Here is a 22,250-nt window from a genome sequence, read left to right on the forward strand (position 1 = left end):
TTAATTGTTTTAGTCAAAAGCTGTTCTTAAGAAAATCAGGGAGGTGTCTTTACAGCAGTGCTTTCTAGAGCTTTCAGTATGTTCATTGTGAGTTTCAGAAGGGTGATTTCTTGGGCACTATTATTCAGTCTTTTAGAGCCTGGGAATCTGTTTTTAAGCTAAAACTCCCTTGAAGTAAACCTTGGGAAATGCTGTGTTAGAGAATAGATCATGATAAAAGACAAACTGAAGGAACTTCACCTGCTTCTTTCTGTGTGTTCTGCATGGTGCCAGTTACTGTAAGAAACAGAAAAAGAATGTAGAACAGGTAGCCAATCATTCTGTAAAGGACAAGACTATCACATGCAAAGCAGCCATGGAATAAAGGCAAAAATGTTTAAGTAGTGACAGTGTATGATGTAAGCTATAAAACTACAGGAATTTGGAGAAGACTCTGGCTGGTTGTTCACTGCATCCGTTAGAGAAGGAATCGTGGAAGGAGAGGGACCTTTGCACCCTGATGATTAAGTGATGATGGAGGGCCTTTAAAAGCACTTAAGGTGCTAGAGAGAAGGCTCAGCAGTTAAGAGCACTGACTGCTCTTGCAGAAGACCCAGGTTGGATTCCCAGCACCCACATGGTGACTAGAACCATCCTTAACTCCAGTTCCAGAGGAATCTGATGCCCTCTTCTGACTTCTGTGGCATTGCACAACATGGGTGCACTTACATACATGCAGGCAATACACTCATACACATAAAATAAAAGTAACAAATAAAATTTTAAAAAGCACTTAAATCGCATCACCCACTGTGATATGTTATGGCCCTTAACCACTTGGGTGGTTTCTCCCAATGCCATAGCCTGTCTTCAGAAAATTAGAGACAAGTCAGTTGTCTAGCAAGATGGCCTTTGGAGTTTCTGACATGTGGGCAGTGACAAGGAGGTGTGTGCTGTGTGAACAGTGGAGTCCACTGTCAGGCAGCACCCAAATCTGTGCTTACGGGTCATCAGTAAATGAGCAGGATCGTGAAGTCCTTGCACCTGTAGATATTTGTTTTGGAGCTGGGCACTGGGGGGAAGGCCGCACCTATGTTGCTAAGTCCCCTTTGAAGAAAGCCATGTGTCTTCTTGGGCCTGCCTTGATTTGATTTGTCCATGGTCCTCTTGATTCGTTAGGTGCTCTTTCCCATGCCTGGTGTGATTCACAGTACAGGTTTGGATGGCAGAGTGACCCAGTGATGTCTCTTGAGCATTGGTGTACTGATGTACTTGCCAATGAGTTAGCCACTTACCTGTACTGTGTAAGCAGGTCCGGGCAAGTGAGTTTTAAGATTCCCCTATGGCCATCTTGACTTTGATGTTTTCTGGATATAATTTTAGCCCAAGAAGAATATAAGAGAGCAGTCCTATTGCTGCCCTAAGTCCCAGCTGTGGGACACAACTGTTTTTCTAGCAGGGACTGGGCTCCTTGAAAGTGAGTTTGAGGCTTGAGGATAACTGGTGGGATGGTCAGGTGCAATGTCTCTGCCTTTGTCAAACTGTTCTGCAAAGCACATAGCTTCTTACTGTATTAGCTGCCCAGTTAACGTCTCCTCTCTGCTTTCTCAACACCGGTGCCATCCCCAGGAACGTTCCCAGGTTTGATTCTCAGTGTGATAACAAGTGTCCTGTGCTCCCTTTCTCCCCACAACATTGTGTTCTTGGTATAGACTCCTTGTGATTGTGTTGTGTGGCAATTCATGTCTAATAGTGTCTAAACCCAATTTAACGTACTTGTGGTGTCTGGTTCTAATCCACAGGCCAAGGTCATTCTTCTTCCTGTTTACTAACTATGTTTACTGAATCTTTGGTGTAGGAACACTCCCGGCCAGAGTATGAAACCAAAGTTCGAGAGAAAATGTTAAAGGAGAGTGGCAAGTTGGTTGTCCAGAAATTGGACGCGAACTCGGCTGAGGATGATGAGGTAAGAGGCTGTGGGCATTGCTCCTTGTGATATTTGTTAATGTCTATTGTCATGTTATTTGGAGGACCTTAGTGAAGGCTGTGAGAAAGAGTAACTGTGGGTCAGGGTAGAATGGGCTTGATGTCTCCCATCATCCTACAGCCAGAGCCCCTGGGGAACAGGTTGTCACAGAGACTGGATCCATCACTTTCCTTGTGGTACTATCTGGAAAAAATGGGAGGGTGGGTTGGAGAAGAGAGAAACCACCTCAGGACTGGTTCCTGTGGATAGCATTACCTAAGTACCCACCATCATACAAAGCCCTGCCCAGCAGCTAAATCCTTCCTATGTCCTTGTTCCATACTAGCTACCATCCTAAGTGTACAATATTATCACATGCTATTCTCACAAACACCACTATGAGGCCAGTAGAAGTATGTAAAGGAAAACTCATGAAGAAAAGTTATGTCTAAAGATTATGTCAGTGGCCAGAAGTCACACGGGCAATAAATGTGGATAAACCAGGAATTCTAATATGCCTAGTTAGAACCAGCCTGCCACACTGTGTTCAAAATGCACTGGGGAAATCAAAGCATAAAGATGAAATTGGTTCTTAGGGCCAGCAAAGGCAAACTCATGCCTGTATTTGTTTGAATCACACACACGATGTTCTGTACATTTTTTTTTTTCTGGGTGGGCCTCCATAAAAGGAATGTGAGGGTGAGCACGTTCGTCTGAGCATATTTCTCATGTGAAGGATTTGCTGTGATTTGTTAATACAGTGTGTGTGTGTGTGTGTGTGTGTGTGTGTGTGTGTGTGTGTATGTGTTTCTTCCTTGGCAGTACTAAGAGCTGCCCTTCTTTTAAATCAAGTGTGTGTGTGTGTGTGTGTGTGTGTGGTGTGTTTATGTCTTTCCTAAATCTGATTTCTGAAAAAAAATCAACAAGATTGAAAATCTGTTGTTTTTCAATGTGTCTTTTCTTCATCTTGGATATAAATTCAAATTTCATTTTATTTAGCATTCTTTAAGTTGCAACCATTCATGTTAACATGTAAATTTATGCAAGTTCCAAAAGAGAAGAATGCGGTGCTTTTTGAGCCCAGAATACAGCATTTTTCTAAAAAAGAAAGTAAGCCTTAAACAGAAGAGAGAGGGGGTGCCTGTGCATATGTGTGTGTGTGTGTGTGTGTGTGTGTGTGTTCTCTAGATGAAGAGTAAGCCCAAGACCATCAATTATTCAAGGAAATAATGAATTCATTCTTAGGAAAAACTAATCATCACCACTACCCTCATCAGAAAGCAAGCGTTCTGTGTTCTGTAGCTTTGGCAACATTATGCAACCTTTCTCCACCCTAGAGCAATATGTGATGGATAATTTTATGGAAATCACATATAACTTTTATTGACCAGTGACTCATTTAAATTTAATTCCATAGATGGGAATGCCAAGGACCTGGAATGCGCACACTGGGGCTATGGTTCTAATATAAATATTGCTTGGATATATATGCATGGTAGGTCAAATAACTTTCAGGAAATATGAATAATTAAAAAACATCTGACTGCATTATGAATGATACATGTGTTTATGTTTTAGCATCTATTTTCACTACACAGTTGAGAATGCAAAGCTCAGAGCATCTAATGCCTTATGGGCAATGGGAGGAAATGAACTTTTCAATGAATAGTTTAGGATAAACATGGCCCAGTACTTGATTGTCAGGATCCTTCTTGTGTTCTTTCAGTTCTGGTGATATTGTCAATGCTTCTTTCATTGCTATAAATCTTATAGTTGATGGGCGATACTGAGGGAATACATATTGCTCCACTGATATCTGTTGGGAAGGATTCTGCTCTTGCTTGGGGGAAGAGTTGTGATTGGTACCCACTGTAGAAGATGCTTTGGGGGACCATCAAATATGGTATAGTTGTGAAAGGGACCTCTTTTGGGGGAGCAGACTGGAACTAAGAACCAAAATCTACCTTGTCTTGGTTGCCCCCAGAGGCCCCACCTGGACTCCCCATACACTGTCTCCCTCAGACTCCCTCTTCTCTCCTTACATACCTTCCTGTAGAATGACTAAAACTGCCTTTTACTGAGGTTCAGAGTGGTACAAGAAGCTCTCTCTAAGACAACATAGCTACTTGTGAGGGAGCCAGTTTTCAGTTCCAGATCTGTTTAGTCTCCAAGGTCCATTACTTTTTTTCCCTCTAATTTTAAAGACCTCATGTCCATTAAAAATGTATTGATATTTAATTCTCATACTTTAACATACATCATTTTTGAGCCAGGCATGATGACACATATTTGTAATCCCTGGATGAGGGAGGAGGATTAGGAGTCCAAGGTTATCCTCCTTAGCTACACAGTGAGCTTGAGACCAGCCTGAGCTCCATGAAATCCTGATTCAAAAATGCCAAATATCAGGGCCTGGAGAGATGGCTCAGTGGTTAAGAGCACTGGCTTCTCTTGCAGAGGATTTGGGTTTGGTTCCTAGCAAGCACATAATGGCCAACAACCATCTGCAACTCCAGTTCCAAGGTATCTGATGCCCTCTTCTGACCTCTTCAGGTATGGCACACCCAGGTGCACCATGCATGTAGGCAAAACACTCGTATACATAAAATAAAAATAGATTAATTAATTAAAAATAAAAATTATCAAAACGAAGCATACATCTCACCTACTTCAAGGTCAGTAGTTTTCAATACAGTCACAGACTGGTGCAGCTGTCCCTGTAAGTTCAAAACATTTGTATTACCCCAAGTAGAACTCTTATACCTAGTAGCAGATGTAGCTCAGTGGTGGACACTTGCCTAATACACACAAGATCCCTTGTTTACTGTCCGGCACTGTAAAACAAAAGAAAACAAAAACTTGAATAAACATTAAAAGAAAGTCTTATAACCCAGTTGTGGTCAAGCTATGGACAACAACTAGTGTTCTTTCTGTGTCTGTAGACCTGCTCTTCTGAACTCTCATGTATGTGGAATCATTAAGTCTATGACGTTTAGCTTCCTTTACTTGGAAAAGTACTTTTTTAAAATAAAAGTTGACCTGTGTCATAGCATATATCAGTATCTCACTGAATTTTATTGCCAAATTATGTCCCATGTTTGGAATTTAATTCATTTTGTTTATCCATTCATCTGTTGATGGGTATTTGAGTGGTCTCCATTTTTGGCAATTATAAAAATAGTAATGCTATGAACTTTTGTGCATGACTTTTATTTGGCTGTGTGTTTACATTTTCATGTATATGTCTAAGAGTAGGATTGATGGGTCATATATTAGGCTTGTGTTTGACATTTTTAAGAATTTCTATATTATTTCACAGAGTGGGTACACTTTTATATTCTAGCCAGCTGTATATAGTTACCACTTCTCTATGTCTTCACTAACACATATCACCTGTGTTTTAAGCTTTACTGTCCTACTGATATGAAGTGATAGTTCATTGTTGTTTTAATTTGCATTTCTTAATAACTGATGATGTTGAACGTCTATTCTTATGCTTATTGGCCATTTGTATGTCTTTAGAAGAATGCCTAGCCAAATCCTTCACCTGTTTAAAAAGTATTAATTTATTCACCATTATCAAATTATTAGAGTTCTTTATGTATTCTGGGAACTAGTCCCATGTCAGATAATACAGTCTATAAACATCTACATTCTATTTTGTTAATATAATTTAAAGCACAAAAGTTTTAAATTTTGAGTTAGTCTATTTTTCCTTTTGACAATTGTAATTTTGTGTCATGCTTAAGAAATTATTGCCTTGCTCAATGTTAATGAAGGATTTTATAGTTTTATCTCTTATACCTAGGCTTATGAATCACTTGAGCTAATTTCTGCATGTAATATAGAGAAACATTGTAAATTCATTTCTTACATGTGGAAACTTGTCTATTAAAGGAATATTTTCTCCGTTGAGTTATCGTCATAAAAAACCAGCTTGTCATAAATGCATGAACTTGAATCTAGACAGATCTGTTTCTATTGATCTACATGTCTTCCAATATGCAAGTAGCTGACTGTTTTGATTGCTACATCAGTACAGTAATTAAAAAACTTCATTAGCCTGTATTGGTTATATATAATAATGAGTTTCCTTATGGTATTTTCAGATATTATACAGTGTGTTTTTGTCATACTCATCCCCATTTCCCTCTTCATTCCCTTCCCACTAATATCCTTCCTCCTCCCAACTAGTCCCCCTTTTATTTCCTAGTTTCATGTCTTTTTGTAAATCTTGTAAATGGCAAAATCCTCTAACTTCATTATTTTTTCAAAATTTTTAAAATATTTGTAGAGGTCTTAGATTTTGTGAAAAAATAAGGTTAGCACACTCAGAGTCAGAACCTGAGATACTAGCTACATTGCTCTCATTAGGCAGCTGAACCCTTCGTGGCCTCCACACTTGTGAGAGTTGGTGATTTCCTGTGTTGCTGTGCCATGAGGATTGGACGGTCCCTCGTTTAACTTCTGTGGCATTAATTTGACTGGTCCTATACTACTCTTAGTGACTTTCAAGAATGTAGACATCAGAGAAATGCTAATAATGATAACACAAGTGACATTTATAGAGTGCTCAGCTTGTGCAAGGCTTTACAGCTGTTATCTAATTTGAGTCTCAAAGCCAGTCTGATTCCAGTTTCCAAGGTGAGAAAGCTGAGGTCCAGAGAGGGATGTCATTTGCTCAGTCTAATATGTGGCACAGAGCATCAGACAGTCAGATTGGAAAGCAGTGCTCTTAACTTGGAGCTCCTGAGTCTTCCCTTAAATAGATCCTTATATACCCTTAAAAAGTCCCATTTGGTTCTTCTTCCCTAAGTGAAAGGCAGGGAGGACTATGGTATTTTTGGAAAGCCTGGTAAAAGACAGACTTGCTACCTACTTAGTGGTTCTGTGTAAATCTTAGTGGAGTGATACTTTATTTACCCTGAGGCAGCAGTGGGTGGAATCTGCTCAGTTTACAGCAAGAGGGTCAGCAGACAGTACAGGGAATTCAGGAATATAAACATAGATATAGGTTGTATTTACAAGGAAAAATCTGGAATCTGGAACTGTTAATAAAAGAGTAGGCTGGTTTTATTTCCTGAGCAGATAGACTCTTTTTTAGTATAGTCTGTCCTAGACAGTTTGGAGGTTTTCTGAAGTCTCCCACTGCCAGTATAATCTCTTCCCCTGTTCATAAAAGATGGTAAAACTCTAAATGGAGACAAGATGCTAAATATGGATGGCAAGACTGAGAAGCTGAGCTGGTCTTCACCTGTCAACCCTCTGGTAGTTCACCTGGTCCCTTCTAATTCTAGCCCATGTCTCTTTTTCTTCCAGAAGCTTTGTGTTAGCTAGAGTACAACCATCCCATGAAGAGCAGTGGAGAGGGACGTAATATAAGGAACTGATTGTAAAGGTGTTAGACAAAGTGACGTTGAGGCAATAGGGGATACTGAGGCAAGGAGAGATTAGCAACAATATGGAATGGCTACCACTCAGGACTGGAAGGCCACAGAGGGAGCTGGTGTCACCAAAACCAGAGTCAGGACTACCCAGTGGGAGCCGGAAACCTAAAGGCTACTCTCTGAAGCCCTTCTGGAACTCCTGTCTGAAGCAGGTAGAACACTGGGGAGAGATACCTTGAAACTTCCAGAGTCCACTCTCCAGGCTCCCACTAGAACACCGCCGCAGTCAAATGTAAACAAAGGTCATCAGATTATTCTGGGGAATATGGGGGACAGACAGTAGGTCTGAGAGCATCTGGAAGAGCACTAAAATGAAGTGCTCCAGTCAGTATTAGCCACTTACCGTTTACTTAATGGGCCCCTGTTTGGGTGGAGCATTGAAAGATTAGTGGAGAATAAAGATTTAAAAATGGGGGAAAGTGACATTAATCAGTTTTTAGACCATTCTTGAGCTGTTTAGCTGTTGAGTGTATTTGTGCTAGTAAAGGAGAGAGAGAGAAAGAGAGAGAGAGAGAGAGAGAGAGAGAGAGAGAGAGAGAGAGAGAGATTATTTGATGACAAGTGAGATCAAATAACCAAATCTTTCAAACGGGAGGGGAACTACATTTTTGTGTCAAGATTCAAGGAGCAGTATATAACTTTTCGGTTGCTTTGATAAAACACTATGACCAAGACAACCAAGGCAACCAAGAAGAATATATTTTGGATTATGGTTCTGGAGGGGCAAGAGTCAGTCATGAGAGGCAGGCATGGCATCAAGCAGCAGGCGTGGTGGCAAGAGCAGAGCACAGAGAGCTCGCATCTTCAACCACAAACACAAAACTGAGAGCACCGAGAAGTAAGATTAGGCTGTGAACTCTCCAAGCCCACCCCCAGTGACATACTTCCTCTAGCAAGGCCACATAACTCTCCATAAACAGCACCACCAACTGGGGACCAAGTGTTCAAATATGGAGCCTCTGGGGGACATTTCTCATTCAAACCACCATATTGGGACGATGGAAAGTGTGGATTTTTAAAGAGGTCTTCTATAAGGCATTTTACTTAAAGGACTTTAATGCATAACTCTAACTAATCCCAGGAGCTACCCGTGGAACTTGTTGTCACCCAAATACATACTCAATGTGGATGCAGAACCAGTTCCTGAGCCCTGCTTGGCACTGTCTGTGATGCTCCAGGCCATGAATGTTTTATGGGGAGCACTGAAGCTAAGGGAACTTGGGCCAGGAGGAGGCAAGTGGATAGATGGGTGTTAATTTACTGTTCTGTGTACCACCCTGGGGACAATTATTTCAAAAGAAAGCTCATCTAAAGTTAAGGCATTGAAACATTTATGACAGATGCCTCTGGCAGGCCCAGCAAACAAACATGTGGAATAAATTATGCACAAGCGTACAGCCTTTCACAAAGCTGGGACAACATTACCTGGAAGCTGGGTGATTGTCAGAGTGCACAGCAGGGGAAAGCACGGGGAGCAGGGCAGAGGGCCCTGGCTGAGACTCTCGTTCTGAGCCAAGGAGAGCAGGTGCCCAGATTTCCATGCAGGCTCTCAGTGGATTGTCAGGATGGTCTTCAGAGCAGAGTTCCCCTGGGTTCTCTTTTGAAAGCACTAAGTAACTTAATAACTATTTAGGGTCAAGAATAGAGTAAATCTTTCAGACTCATCTTGGTGAGCAAAGTTTCTCTTTGGTACACACAAAGGGGCCCAGTTTGTCAAAGAGAGCAGCAAAGGTGAGGCTTGAGGCTCATTCTATTGTCGAGATCTTTTCATTTGTATCTATGACTGACATCTCTACTCATCTTTCGGATCTGAGTGTTTTGTGGATTGTCAGTTTTGAGGGTGCCCTGAACCTTAGTTTTCTTCTACATTGGGTCATGCACTTAGGGATAATGAAGGTCCATTATGAAGGACATGTGGAATGGGTATTTGCCTTCGAACTCTTTTATGATTTTTAATTGGGTAACCAAATAGCTTTCCATGTGACTTTTTCATAGCTCCTTTGTTTTGATTAGCTCTCTTTCCTCGCCTTCCTCCTCATTTCCCTCACCTCCTGCTTGAATCATTCCACACGCACTATTCCCCTGTTCACCCTCATTTTATTTTTGTGTTACCATCTTTCCCTTAAGGAACTGGCCCCACTTATGCCTTTCTAATTTCTTGGCTTTCAGAGGCTACTCCATGTCAAATACATAAAATTAAAGAGTCAAGACTAGGATTGTATATGGGAGAGAAAATACCGAGTTTGTTTTTCTGGACCTGGTTTACATGCCCTCCCCCCATTTCACTTTTCTTTTTAGTTGAATAAAATTCCACTGTGTTTATGTATCATGGTTTCCTTATCCATTCATCAGTTGATGGACATCTAGACTGATTACATTTCCTAATTATTGTGAACAGAGCAGCAGTGAATGTAGATGTACACATATCTGTGTAATCAGATATAAATTCTTTTGTGTATATGATCGGGAGTGGTAGGACTGGGTTGTATGGTCGTTCTGTTTCTAGTTTTTTTGTTTTGTTTTTTTTTTTGAGAAATCTCCAGACTTATTTCCAAAGTGGCTACACTAGTTTACATGCCCACTGGCATTGTATAAGGGTTTCTCTTCCCCCACATCCAGGCTGCCATTTTTTGTTATTTGTATCCTTGATGATGACCATTCTCACTGGGGTGAGATGGAATCTTATAGTAGTTTAAATCTGCATTTCCCTGATGGCTAAAGATGTTAGACACCTGGGTTTGTTTTTTGTTTTTTAAGTGCTTCCTAACTCTGTATTTCTTCTTTTGAGAACTCTCTGTTTGGTTCCATAGCTCATTTTTAATGGGTTTGTTTGTTTTCTTGGAGTTTAGTCTTTCGAGTTCCTAATTAGTTACTAATCCTCTATCAGATGTATAGCTGGCAAATATATTCCCCCACTCCGTAGGCTGCCTTTTCATTTAACTAGCAGTTTTCGCTGCCGTGCAGAAGGTTTCTAGTTTATGTGAGATCGTATTTGTTCAGTCGTTGGTCTTATTTCCTGTGTTCCCAGAGTCCCATTCAGAAAGTCCCTACCCATGCTTATGTGGTGAAGAGTCCTCCCTGTTTTTTCTCTCTTGGGGTATCAGGTCGTATATTGAAATATTTCATCTACTTAGAACTGAGTTTTGTTTAGGGTAAGATACAGGGATCTAGTTTTATTTTTCCACATATTGATATCCAGGTTCCTCAACCCCATTTGTTGAAAATACTACTCTTTTCTCCAGTGTAAAATTTTTGGTTACTTTGTCAAACATCAGATAACTGATGGTGTGCGGACTTACATCTGGGTCCTCTACTCCATTTCATTAATCTAGGTGTCCTGTACCAGTACCGTGGTACTTTTGGTGCTATGGTTCTGCAGTACAACTTGAAATCAGGTATGGTAATATCTCTATCAATGTTTGTTTTGCCCAAGATTGCTTTGGCTATCTTTGTTTTTTTGCACTTCATATAAATTTTAAGACTTTTTTTTCTATGTCTGTGAAGAAAGTTCCTGGAATTTTGATTGGGATTTCACTGAATCTGTAGATTGCTTTGGGTACAATGGCAGTTTTTACATCATCAATTCTTCCAGTCTATGAACATGAAAAGTCTTTCCATCTTCTAGCATCTTCCTCAAATACTTTCTTCAGTGTCTTAAAGTTTTTTTTTTTAAATGGGGATTGGAGCGATGGCTCAATGATTAAGAGCATTGGCTCCTCTTGCAGAGGACCTGGGTTCGATTCCCAGCACACACGTGGCAGCTAGCAACCATCTATAACTCTAGTTCCAAGGAATCTTACTCCCTCTTCTGACCTCCATGGGCTTTGCACGACATCGATTCACTTACAGACATGCAGGCAATACACTTATATACATAATATAAAAATAGTAAAGTATTAAAAAAATTTTGTTATGGAAGTCTTTCATTTCCTTGGTTAGGTTTATTCCTGGTGTTTTGTAGCTACTGTGAATAGGATTGTTTCGATGATTTCTTTTTTCAGTCTGTCATTAGTATATAGGAAAGCCTCTGGTTTTTATGTGTTAATTTTGTATCCTGCCACTTTACTGAAAGTATTATCAGCTCTAAGAATTTTTGGGAGGTGTCTTTAGGTCCTCTTATATATATATAGTTATGCCATCTTCAAAAAGGGGCTACTTTAACATCTTATGTTCCTGTTTGTATGACTTTTATTTCCTTTTCTTGTGTATTGCTTTTGCTAAGACTTCAAGCACTGTATTGAGTAGGAGTAGAGAGAAGAGAATGGACACCCTTGCACTGTTCCTGCTCTTTGTGGGCATACTTTGAATTTTTCTCCATTTAGTATGATGTCGCCTATAGGTTTGTGACATATGACCTTTATTATGTTGAGGTATGCTTCCTCCATCCCTAGCCTCTCCTCTCTCTTTTATCATGAAGAATTTGTGGAAAGTCTTTTGTGCATCTATTGACATGATCCTGTGACTTCTATCTCTGAGTCCACTTTTATGATGAATTATGTTTATATATATTGGACCATTCCTTGCAATGAAGCCAACTTGATCATTGTAAATGATCTTTTTATATGTTCTCAAATTCAGTTTGTATTTTGTCAAGAATTTTTGAATCTGTTTATCAGGGAGATTGATCTATAATTTTGTTGTTGTTAATATCATTGTTTGGTTTAGAACGTGAGAGTTTGAAAACCTTTCTTTTCTATTTTTGTGGAATAATTTGAATAGTATTGGTATTAGCTCTTCTCTGAAGATCTGATAGAATTCTACAATGGTCATGGGCTTTTTTGGTTGTAGGGTCTTTTATTACTGCTTAACTCTCATTGCTGATCATAGGTATGTTTAAATTATTTCATCTTGGTGGGTCATATGAATCTAGAAATTTGTTCATTTCTTTTAGATTTTCCAAGTTAGTTGAGTATAGGATTTTTAAGATACATCCATATGGTTTTCTGAATTTCATTGGTATCTATCGTTATGTCTCCCCTTTCACCTCTAATTTTATTAATTTTTGTATTCTCTCTCATCCTTTTGATTAATTTGGCTAAGAGTCTGTAATTCTTGCTTGTGTTTTCAGTGAATCAACTCTGTTTCATGGCTGTGTTGTGTTTTTAAAATTTTTACATTAATTTCTGATCTTAAATATTTCTTTGCATCTACTACTTTTGTGTTTGGTTTGTTCTTGTTTTTGCAAGGCCTTAAGGTACATCATTAAGTTGTTAATTTGAGATCTCTCAAACTTTTAGTTGTAGGGCTATGAACTTTCCTCGTAGGACTTCCTTCATTGTGTCTTGTAAATTTTGGTGTGCTTTGCTTTCATTTTCATTCAGTTCTAGGAATTTTAAACTTTCCTTCTCGAATTCTTCAGTGACTCGTTCTCAATTATGATTAAGTAATGTGGTGTTAATGTCTCCTTGAGTTTGGATACTTTGTGCAGTTTCTCTTGTTATCAATATCCAGCTTTAGTCCATTGCAGTTAGACAGATTACAGGAGTTATTTCAATTCTCCCATGCTTGTGAAGGTTTGCTTTGTGTCCTAAAACGTGGTTGATTTTGAAAAATCTTCCATATGCTGCTGGGAAGAATGTGCGTTCTTCAGTATTGGGTGCAATGTTCTGTAGATGTCCGGTTAGTCATAAATCAAATTGATTTATGGTGTTATTTAATTCCAGAGTTTCTCTAATTTTTGTCTGGATAATCTGTCTGTTGGAGAGAGTGGAGTATTGAAGTCCCCCACAGTCACTGTGTTGAAGTTAATCTGTGTCTTTATATTTATTAGTATTTGTTTTATGAAATTGTATGCACCTGTATTTGGTGTATTAGAGTTGTGATATTCTCTTGATTATTCTTTTAATGAGACTGAAGTGGCCTTCATTATCTCTTGTGAGTAGTTTTGAAGTCTAGTTTGTCAGATATTAGAATACTATATCTGCTCATTCTCTAGTTCTACTTGCTTGGAATACCTTTATCCATCTTTTACTCTAAGGTGGTATATAGCTTTGATGAGGTGGTTTTCTTATAGGTAACAAAAATATGGATCCTGTTTCATACCCCAGTCTCCTAGCCTTTGCCTTTTATTACAGAATTGAGACCAGTAATAGTTACTTTTGAAAGGTATGTGTAAATTCCTGTCATTTTGATGATTGTGTATTGTTTTCTTAGACATCTTTTGATTAGCTGCCCTGCTACTGTTTATTTTTCCCTGTGGCCTCTTAGGTATGTTTATACTTCTCTTCAGCTTTAAACACTCCTTGCAATATCCTCTGCAAATCTATCTTAGTGGTGATGAATTCCTTTAGTTTGTTTTTATCAGAGAAATTTTTAATTTTTCCTTCAATCATAAAAAATAGCTTTGCTGGGTATAATATTCTAGGTTGGTAGTTGTGATTTTTCAGAGCTTGGAATGCATCTTTCCAGGCCCTTCTAATCAGTTGTTATTCTAATGGGCCTGCCTTTACATGCGACTTGGTCCTTCTCTTTTGAAGTTTTTAATACCCTTTATTCTGTGCTTTTAGTGTTTTACCTGTAATGTGGTATGGGAAGTTGCTTTTCTGGTTTTGTTCACTTCGGTGTTTTCTATGTCTCTTGTACATATGTAGTCATCTTTTTCTTGAGATTTGAGAAATTTTTATAATTTTGTTGAAAACATTTTCTATTCCTATGACCTGCAATTCTTCTCTTTCTATGCCCATAATTTATAGATTTGGTCTTTTAATGGTGTCCCAAAGATCCTGCCTGTTCCATTCCTATGTCTTTGTTCCATTTATCATTTTCTCTGAGTGAATGACTCAGGTCCTCTCCTTCGTCTCAAGTCCTGATACTCTGTCATCCTGCATTCTGTTGCCGAGGCTTTCCACTGACCTTTTTTATTTTACTAATTGAAAATTTCAACTCCGTCTTCATTACACTGTGGGATTTCTTCAGTATCTCTCTGTATTGAATTCTATTTTCATATCTTGGATTGTCTTCCTTATTTCATTCAGTTGTTTGTGTTTCCATGGACTTTAGTCAGTTTATTCCCGTGTTCTCTCAGTTCATTCAAGTGTTTATTTGTATCCTCTTTAAATTCTTTGTACTCTTTGAACATGTCTATAAGTTTTCTTTTGAATTCTGTGTCTTGTATTCATCTAAGTCATTCTCTTTGGGGACCATTACTGTGAGAATGTTGCTTTTTGAGATGGACGTATTACCTTGATTTTTCATATTGCTTGTTTTTTGCCTATGAGATCTGGGCATTTGGAGTTAGGCAGTTGGTTCTGTCTTTTTCTATGTGTTTTTAGCCCACTTGGCCAGAGCTTGGAAGTGGGTGGCAAACTGAGCAGCTTGGGGGAGACAGGTTGTTTAAGATGGGTCATGGTGAGGGGGCTGCCTTACTGAGTCTGTGCCAGGGCAGGTCACTTGTGGTAGATTGGATGGAGAGGGCTCCCAGGGCAGAGGAGAGGTTACAAGTGGTTTTGGGGGGTGAGGGGTGCTGCTTCTCTGAGTCTGTGCCTGGCCAGGTAGTATGTTACACTGCAGCTAGAAGGGGATCTCTGGATAGGGGAGGGTTGGAGGTGTTCCAAGTTGGTGGTTCTGTCTTTCTGTGTCAGGGCCACATGTTGTGGTTAGGCTGGGGGAAGCGCCAGGGCGAGGGGAGGGTTTGCAGGTGGTTGGTATGGGGTAAAGGGGACTTACCTATCTGGGTCCATTCCAGGTGGGAACACATGTCCTAGTAAAGTTTTTGTGTGTGAGCATATTGAAATTATTATTTTTGCAACTATTGCTTATAGTTACATAAATAGTACACAAGACTTTTTTTTCTGGAAAATTTCTAAGAACTGCAATAAAGTAAAAGTCTCCCTAGAGCTTATCTCTTCTTTCAATGTTTGTCTTCCTAGAAGTAACCATAATTATTAGTTTGGTTTGAATCCAGAATTTTCTTATACTTTTTATTAATATTTTGTTTCATATGTGCTTTGGTGATAGATTCTTTTTCACACACATACATACATCACAGAGATGGAGAAAGAGAGAGGGAGAGGAGAGAGAGAGAGTCATGGATTTGATTTAGGTTGATTAGTTTGATTCTAGGTTGGAAAACCTAAAGAACATTCAACAGGTGCATACACACTATAAGTAATTACAGTTAAGGATGAAATTAAACATTATTATTTATTTCCATTTATATATATATTTTCCCCAATGGCTATTAAGTTGTCAGGACATAAATACTTATTGTTTGCACTTAACTACTTAATAAATCCAACTGTTAAGTATTTCTTACTAGAGGCAATGCATAAAAATTACTGAGGCATTAAGGGCACAGTGACCAAGAAAGTATGGGAATGGCTGCACAAAGAACTTCCCATGTTAAACAGAGATTTAAGGGTAAAGCATGGAGCCAGGAGCAGAAAAGCTTACAAATATAAACAGTGGGTTTCAAAGCTGGGAGGATTTATTTGGAGGTGGCAATAATCTGTAGCAAACTGTGGGGTGGTAAAGTGCCAGATGGCTGGCTTCCTCCCCACCTGCTCTTTGGGCCTCTTACGGACTTGTCGCTTAGGCCTTCAATTAGATCTACCCTAGTATACTCTTTCCCTGTATTTAACTCTCTCTCTCTCTCTCTCTCTCTCTCTCTCTCTCTCTCTCTCTCTCTCTCTCTCTCTCTCCTACAGTTGTGTGTGTGTGTGTGTGTGTGTGTGTGTGTGTGTGTATGTGGAGCAGGAGAAGGAGGTGGAGGAGGAAGGCAGTGAGAGTTTCTGGTCATGGACATCCTTTTAAATCCTTAGGATATTGCTTTACTTACAATCTCTAGAGTGTCTTGAGTTTCATGAAGAAGGATGCCAAAGAAGTATAGAATATGTCCATAAACATCTCCCTGCATGGAGCATGTAAATTATTCATTCCAAGTAGAGACTCCTCCGGTGGCCCAGGCCATCAGATGTGGGGCTCTGGCCCTCTTCAGCTGACAGTCCATTCTCAGTATCAGAAGTTCTGGCTAAAATAAGACCTTCTTCTCTGCACATTGTATACATTTCTACTGGGTTGTGTCTAAATTAAGAAATTACAAATAAGGAGAGTTACGGCCTGGGTTATGGAAGAGAAGTTAGAGCGACGAGAAGCTCATGAAGTAAGAGAGCAGTCAGGGAGAAGCAATGAGCAAGCACACCTTCCGAGCTGATCAAGGCACATTCAGGTTGACACTCCAGACCAGACCCTCACAGCTTCTCAGAAAACACAAGGCCAAATACCCTCAATGATTGGGAATGTTGGAACAGCGTAGTTGATAAGCAAGGCCAGCACATACCATTGGGATGTGTGATGTTAGCCACTATTGACTTAGCGTTTGGACTTTTCTTGTTGCAGTTGAAATGATTTTTCCATATATGGCCCGAAGCATGTAAATTAAATTTGTCTTTTGCTGTTGGGGCCAAGATCGTTATTTCACTCCCCTAGAATTCACTGGAAACATACACAAGCCCTTCAGGTTTTCTTCTCTCTTGCTTAATGGGCCAGAAGAGCAAAGGTGCTGGCTGAAAAGTTTCCTCTGGAGTCAAAAGGTGTTTTGACTCTCTGTGATTCTTTTGACTTAATAGTCAAAAGAAGCTTTCAGACAAGACAGATAGAATTACCCTTTTGTGGACAGGAAGTCAGAGGCTTTGAAAGTAAGCCTTCTGAAAATCATTGCCCAAGCTATAGAAGGTTCTAGAAGCTTGGTCCCCATCTGCCACCACAGCCTGCTTAGGCTTGAGGGTAGAGCTGCAGCTCAAAGCTTCCATAGCTCCATCACTGAATGGGCTTCCTGTTCTTTCTGAGCATTGGTTTCACTTTCATGAAGAATAACGAACTAGGAAGAAAAGGTAAAAATGTCACTACTTTGGTTTAGAATCTTCCAGATATAGATCTGGAAACAATGATTCAAATGCCAGATTTACTTGTAGGTGAAAATCCCAGTAGGGGAGTAGAGCAATGCGGGGGGGAGGGGAAGGCAGCCAGCGAAAGAGCCTCATAAGTCAGACTACCACTGTGGGCAATGGGAACGTAGCTCCACTGGGAATTCTGAGAGCCAATGTAGAACATGTTCTTTAGAGTTGTACTGCCCAAGGAATGAGTGTCTGTTTCTATCACTGTACCAGAATAGCATAGACTGGGTAATTTATAAGCAACAGAAATTTATTGCTCCAAGTCCTAGAAACTGGTAGGTCCAAGATCAAAGTTTCAGCAGATATGGTGTCTAAAGGTCCAAGCCCTGTTGCTGTGTCCTCACACATCACATGGTGGAAGACAGAAAAGCAAAAGGGCACTAAAGTGCTCCTTCACTGTCATTTATGAGAGAGCCAATGCATTCCTAAGGGCTCTGCCCCCATGGGTTAATCACGTCCCCAGAGGACCTACCTACCTCTTACCACTGCCGACTTGGGGGTAAGATTCCAACATGTGTTTTGGAGGGACATATGTTCAAACCATGGCCATGAGAGAGCTGGGTATATACTAGCTCCAACTGAGCTTGTGTATGTGTGTGTGTGTATGTGTGTGTGTGTGTGTGTGTGTGTGTGTGTGTATGTGTGTGTGTGAGAGAGAGAGAGAGAGAGAGAGAGAGAGAGAGAGAGAGAGATTCTGCATACTTATAGGTAGAGAAGGTACAGACAGAGACATGTATATGCTAGCACTTAGCAGTTGGATTTCGAATAATTTGAATTATAATGATAAATTGCCAGGGAGTTGGACGGAGATCATCCAGGGGCAATGGTAATATTAGTGCCCCTAAATCCTATGGTGCATGAGTCAAAATCTTGTAAGAAGATCAGAAATCTGAAACGTTAATAGCGGGAACTAGCTAAGACGTGGTCAGAAGGGCTGTCAAGCTGCACAAAGATAGTAAAGAAATGTGGGACAAGCAGTTACAGGGAGTAGGGAAACTGGATAGTGAGATGGTATTACTGAGACCAGAGCCAGGGCCACTTGGACCCATGGCAGAAACAGCCTGTGGAGAGGGGGCCTCAGGGAAGGGCAATGCAGCATGTACTTGGTATATGGAAATGTAGCTACTTTGTGAAATAAATGGAGTGATGCTCTAATAGATCCTTCCCAGGTACCTAGTAGTCTTGCACCAGTACCTCCGATTGGCTGAATCTAACTACAAGCCAATTGGGAAGGGATTCAAAGAACATACCCTTAAATCATGTATTTCAGGAAAGAAATGGCTGGTCTGAGAGCCAATGGGAATAGGACTGGCACTAGTCATAATCCATCACGTGATGTGTATCCGGACCTCTACTCTCAGTTCTTTTGCTTTCTCTAGTGCCTGACTGAATTGGGCTAATAATCTCCAAAGCAGATGTGGGGATCTTCTGTAGAATTTTGGGAAAGGATAAACGATAGGCAGGGAAATATATTCCACATCTTTACGTGGCCATGTTCTCAGGTGTCCTTGGGACTCTTGCTGTTCCTTGTGTCCTTCTCTTGATCAGAATTCCCTGATTTGACCATGTCCTTTGACTATCTCCCCCTATCAGCTTGCCAAGATCAGATGGCTTTGGTTTTGCTATTTTGGTGAGGTAAGTGTCCTTCTAGTTAGAAGAATATGTTTGGGGAGCTGGAGCACACTTGTGCTTTTTCTTTCCCTGAAGTTGCTGCCATTTAGACATGTTGTCTTTTCCATGAGCCCAAATGCCAGTGTTGCTAAAAATAACAATCTGAATGCCAGCCTTGGGTTCTTTCTCCCTGTCCTACCCTCAGACTTCCCATGCATTCACTGGGTTCCTCAGTTATTTTCCCAACCCTCCCGGAAAAGAAGTGTATCATGTAGTCCTTTGGCCTTTCAGTTGAGGTAACAAATCTGCCACAAGGCCCACAAGAAAGCTGATGGCAGTCTTTATAGTTTCCCGAATTACTTTTTGGAATTAGATTCAAGTAATTAACTATTTCATTCGCTGTCCAGAAACACATGATTAATAACTATTTTTGAACATTCAGTGTCAGATCAATAGGTTTGTTTCATAGTCCTGGGCTGCTACCTGCTATGAGATACTGCTATGGCAAGCAAGGTAGATCTAGGATTGAAGATGAAGCACACACAGGAAATGGCATCAGTAGAAGTACCAGCCCTATAGGCAAAAGTAGGTCTCTTCTTGGGAGAGATAAGCAGAGGACTGGGAAGTTAGTTACATGTGTTCTATAGTCTTCAAGTTTGAGAGCCTAGAGCAAGGTGATGCAGGGAAGAAAGACATCTGATCTTTAACCAGGCTTCTCCATCTATAATATCTTTAAACCAAACCTTCTTGACAGATGACTTCCAAAACTGGCTCCCTTGGAGCCTTCCTTCTATCTGTCATCTTGGCCTTCGGCTGAAATCCCTGGGTTATGGTTAAGAAGAGACCCTCTGAAATGCAGTTCCTTATCCTCTGGGTGAATCTGGGCATTCAATTTTCTCTGAAAAATGAGCATGGGCTTCTAGGAGATGGGAAAAGAACAGTGGCATCCTAAGCTTTGAGCAGTGGGAGGTCTCTGCACAGTTCCCACGCCTGTTCTTTCCCACTGACAGAAACTGACTGTAGCACAGTCTGAACAAAGTGCTGGCCTTTGTAAAGTCTTCTTTATCCACATTGTCCAAAGTCATTTCCTCATCTAGGGTGTTGGTGCTGTTGCTGTGTCTGTCATTTTCTGCAACATGATTCTCTGATGTTTGTTTAAGGCCCATATTGATTTTTATTGCACCTTTGGACTGTTTATGTGACTGTGGTGGGACATGCGCATCACCTTGGAAATGTTACTACTCATCTAGGGCCAAGAAATCCTGTTCATCAGTGGCCTGGAGTTTGGCCACTTCTGGCCTCTTAGATTGGGTTTCATGATCCATAGGATGGCCAGACATAGTGGTACTAAGTTGACTGTAGTGATTTGACATCAGTTCATTTTTATTATAATGTTGTATGGTCTACCAACCAACTTAAATAAATTTTATCCAGAATTTGGTCATCTGTCTTTAGTTTAGAGAGTCTGTCGTAGGAAGTTTGCCCTGGAAATGTACTCAGCTGGATCCTTCTGCTCCTCAGCATGAAATGATTCCCATCCAAAAAATTGCAGTGAGCTTGTCTATAAACATGAATGAATTAATCCTCTCAACACCACTGCGTGCTTTCTGCCAGCTGGATTATTTTAAGGAAGTGACCAGCCCAGGGGCCTATACTGAGTCATCAAAGAGTGTAAAAGAGTGTACTTAAAACTAGAGTCAGACTCCAGTGTGGATGAAGTAGAGCCACTCTGGACCCACTGACCTCCAGTGCTCAAGATGATGATGGGGGTTAACAGTGAACCCAATAACTCTCGGAATCTAGTCAGCTTAACCACAACCCTGTTTAATTCTATGTGAATAAATAACTCATTGTTTTTGGAGTATAAAACTAATATGCTAAGTATAGAAAATATAAAGCAAGAAGAAAAATAAATCATCTATTATTTCATACCTGAGAGAAACTACTGTAAAGCCCATTTTGATGTATACTGCCACTTTGTTGAAAAAAATTATACTTTGTACGTAGTTCTGAACATTATTATTTATTTCATCTTAGAACATCAGAAATCCCAATCTCACCAAATTTCACTTATAAATATACCACTTTTTCATTTTTATTTTATTTTTATGTGTATTAATGTATTGCCTCAATGCCCATGAAGGTCAGAAGAGGGCATCAGATTCCTCTGGAATTGGAATTCACGTGGTTGTTAGCTGCCATGTGGGTCCTGGGAATTCAACCCTGGTCCTCTGCAAGAGTATCCAGTGCTCTTAGCCATCTCTCCAGCCCGTACATCACCATTCTAATAATTATATAATATCTCATCATGAGAATATGTTTTAGCTTTCTTGGCCCTTATTGGTTGAAAATCTGATGAACATGCTTGTAGTTTTCTGAATTCTGGGTTATTTCAGGAGGCATGTCTGTATGGTAGATTACTGGAATCTCAGGGTCTTTATTCAGCTGCATGCTTTCGTGCTTCAGATGAAGGAACTGCACTGATTTCTGACTGGTATATCGAGACAGCTTTAATTACGGTTGCTTCTTTTCTCACTGCTCCGTTGTTGTCTGTGAATCATGTATGTTGGGTCACCGAATCCATGTCCCAGAACTCTCCCATGGAGGAGCTCAGGTGCCTGTCCTAGAGAGCAGAAGGCCTTTCTGTTCTTGCTTGTGTGGTCAAGTGTGGAGCAAAGGTGAATCATTCTCTTAGGCACAGGGGTCCAGGCCTGGCCAAGGAGCCCTTTATCTCATCCTGGGAATGGGTGTGCCACTTGTTTCAAATCCTGGAACTTTCCACATCTTCTGACCCTACTGCTAATGTGGAAAAATGATTCTGGGTCAATGGATGGATCGTGAGTACTTCATTGATGATATTTCATCTGTTGAATGGAGGCCAGGTTTTGGCAGGGGAATCCATGGGACAAATTGTAAGCTGTGGTTTTAGCTTCAAGGAAATGTGTCCCGGTTGGTAAATGATCATCCAAAAAAGTTTGAAATGTTTTTTGATAACTTTAACTTCTGGAAACAATTTAGAGGATAAGCAGGGTCAGTCAGCCTGACTTCCCAGAAAAGGAAAACTTTGCTTGTTTGGTGGTTGCTAATTAGTTTTTCAGTTTCACAACCTGTCCACAGAAGCAGGGTTGACCTATGGAAAGTTTTGTTCATCCGCAGAAGAGCATTTGATAAACGCTGTAAAACTATGTTCTTTGCTTTGGTGCCATCTTTCATTTGATAGTGAACTCTATCCGTGATCAGCCTATCTTCCTGTGGTCTCCAGGGTGTGCCTTCATCTCCTTTAATGACTCATAAAAATTCACTATTAACCTAAAACTTATTGAATTGGCTGTTTGAATTTGGGATCCTTATTTT

At 40.2% G+C, this 22,250-nt stretch overlaps 1 protein-coding gene across 7 annotated transcripts in view; it reads left to right on the forward strand.

Moving 5' to 3' along the window:
- The window catches only part of Ano2 (anoctamin 2), a 382,995-nt gene that overhangs the window by 201,308 nt on the left and 159,437 nt on the right, over nucleotides 1-22,250 (forward strand). For 3 of the 7 annotated variants that reach the window (XM_008825443.2, XM_008825439.2, XM_008825442.2), the window contains one exon: nucleotides 1,838-1,945. In XM_008825443.2, the coding sequence (XP_008823665.1) occupies nucleotides 1,838-1,945 (108 nt within the window). Of the gene's footprint in view, nucleotides 1-531; nucleotides 540-1,608; nucleotides 1,621-1,837; nucleotides 1,946-22,250 lie in introns of all 7 variants that reach the window. The other 4 variants (XM_008825440.2, XM_029559795.1, XM_029559797.1 and 1 more) reach the window with 3 other exon arrangements.

The sequence above is a fragment of the Nannospalax galili genome, unplaced genomic scaffold, assembly GCF_000622305.1.
Source record: "Nannospalax galili isolate Female #2095 unplaced genomic scaffold, S.galili_v1.0 scaffold589, whole genome shotgun sequence".
In the NCBI taxonomy this organism is placed as follows: domain Eukaryota; kingdom Metazoa; phylum Chordata; class Mammalia; order Rodentia; family Spalacidae; genus Nannospalax; species Nannospalax galili.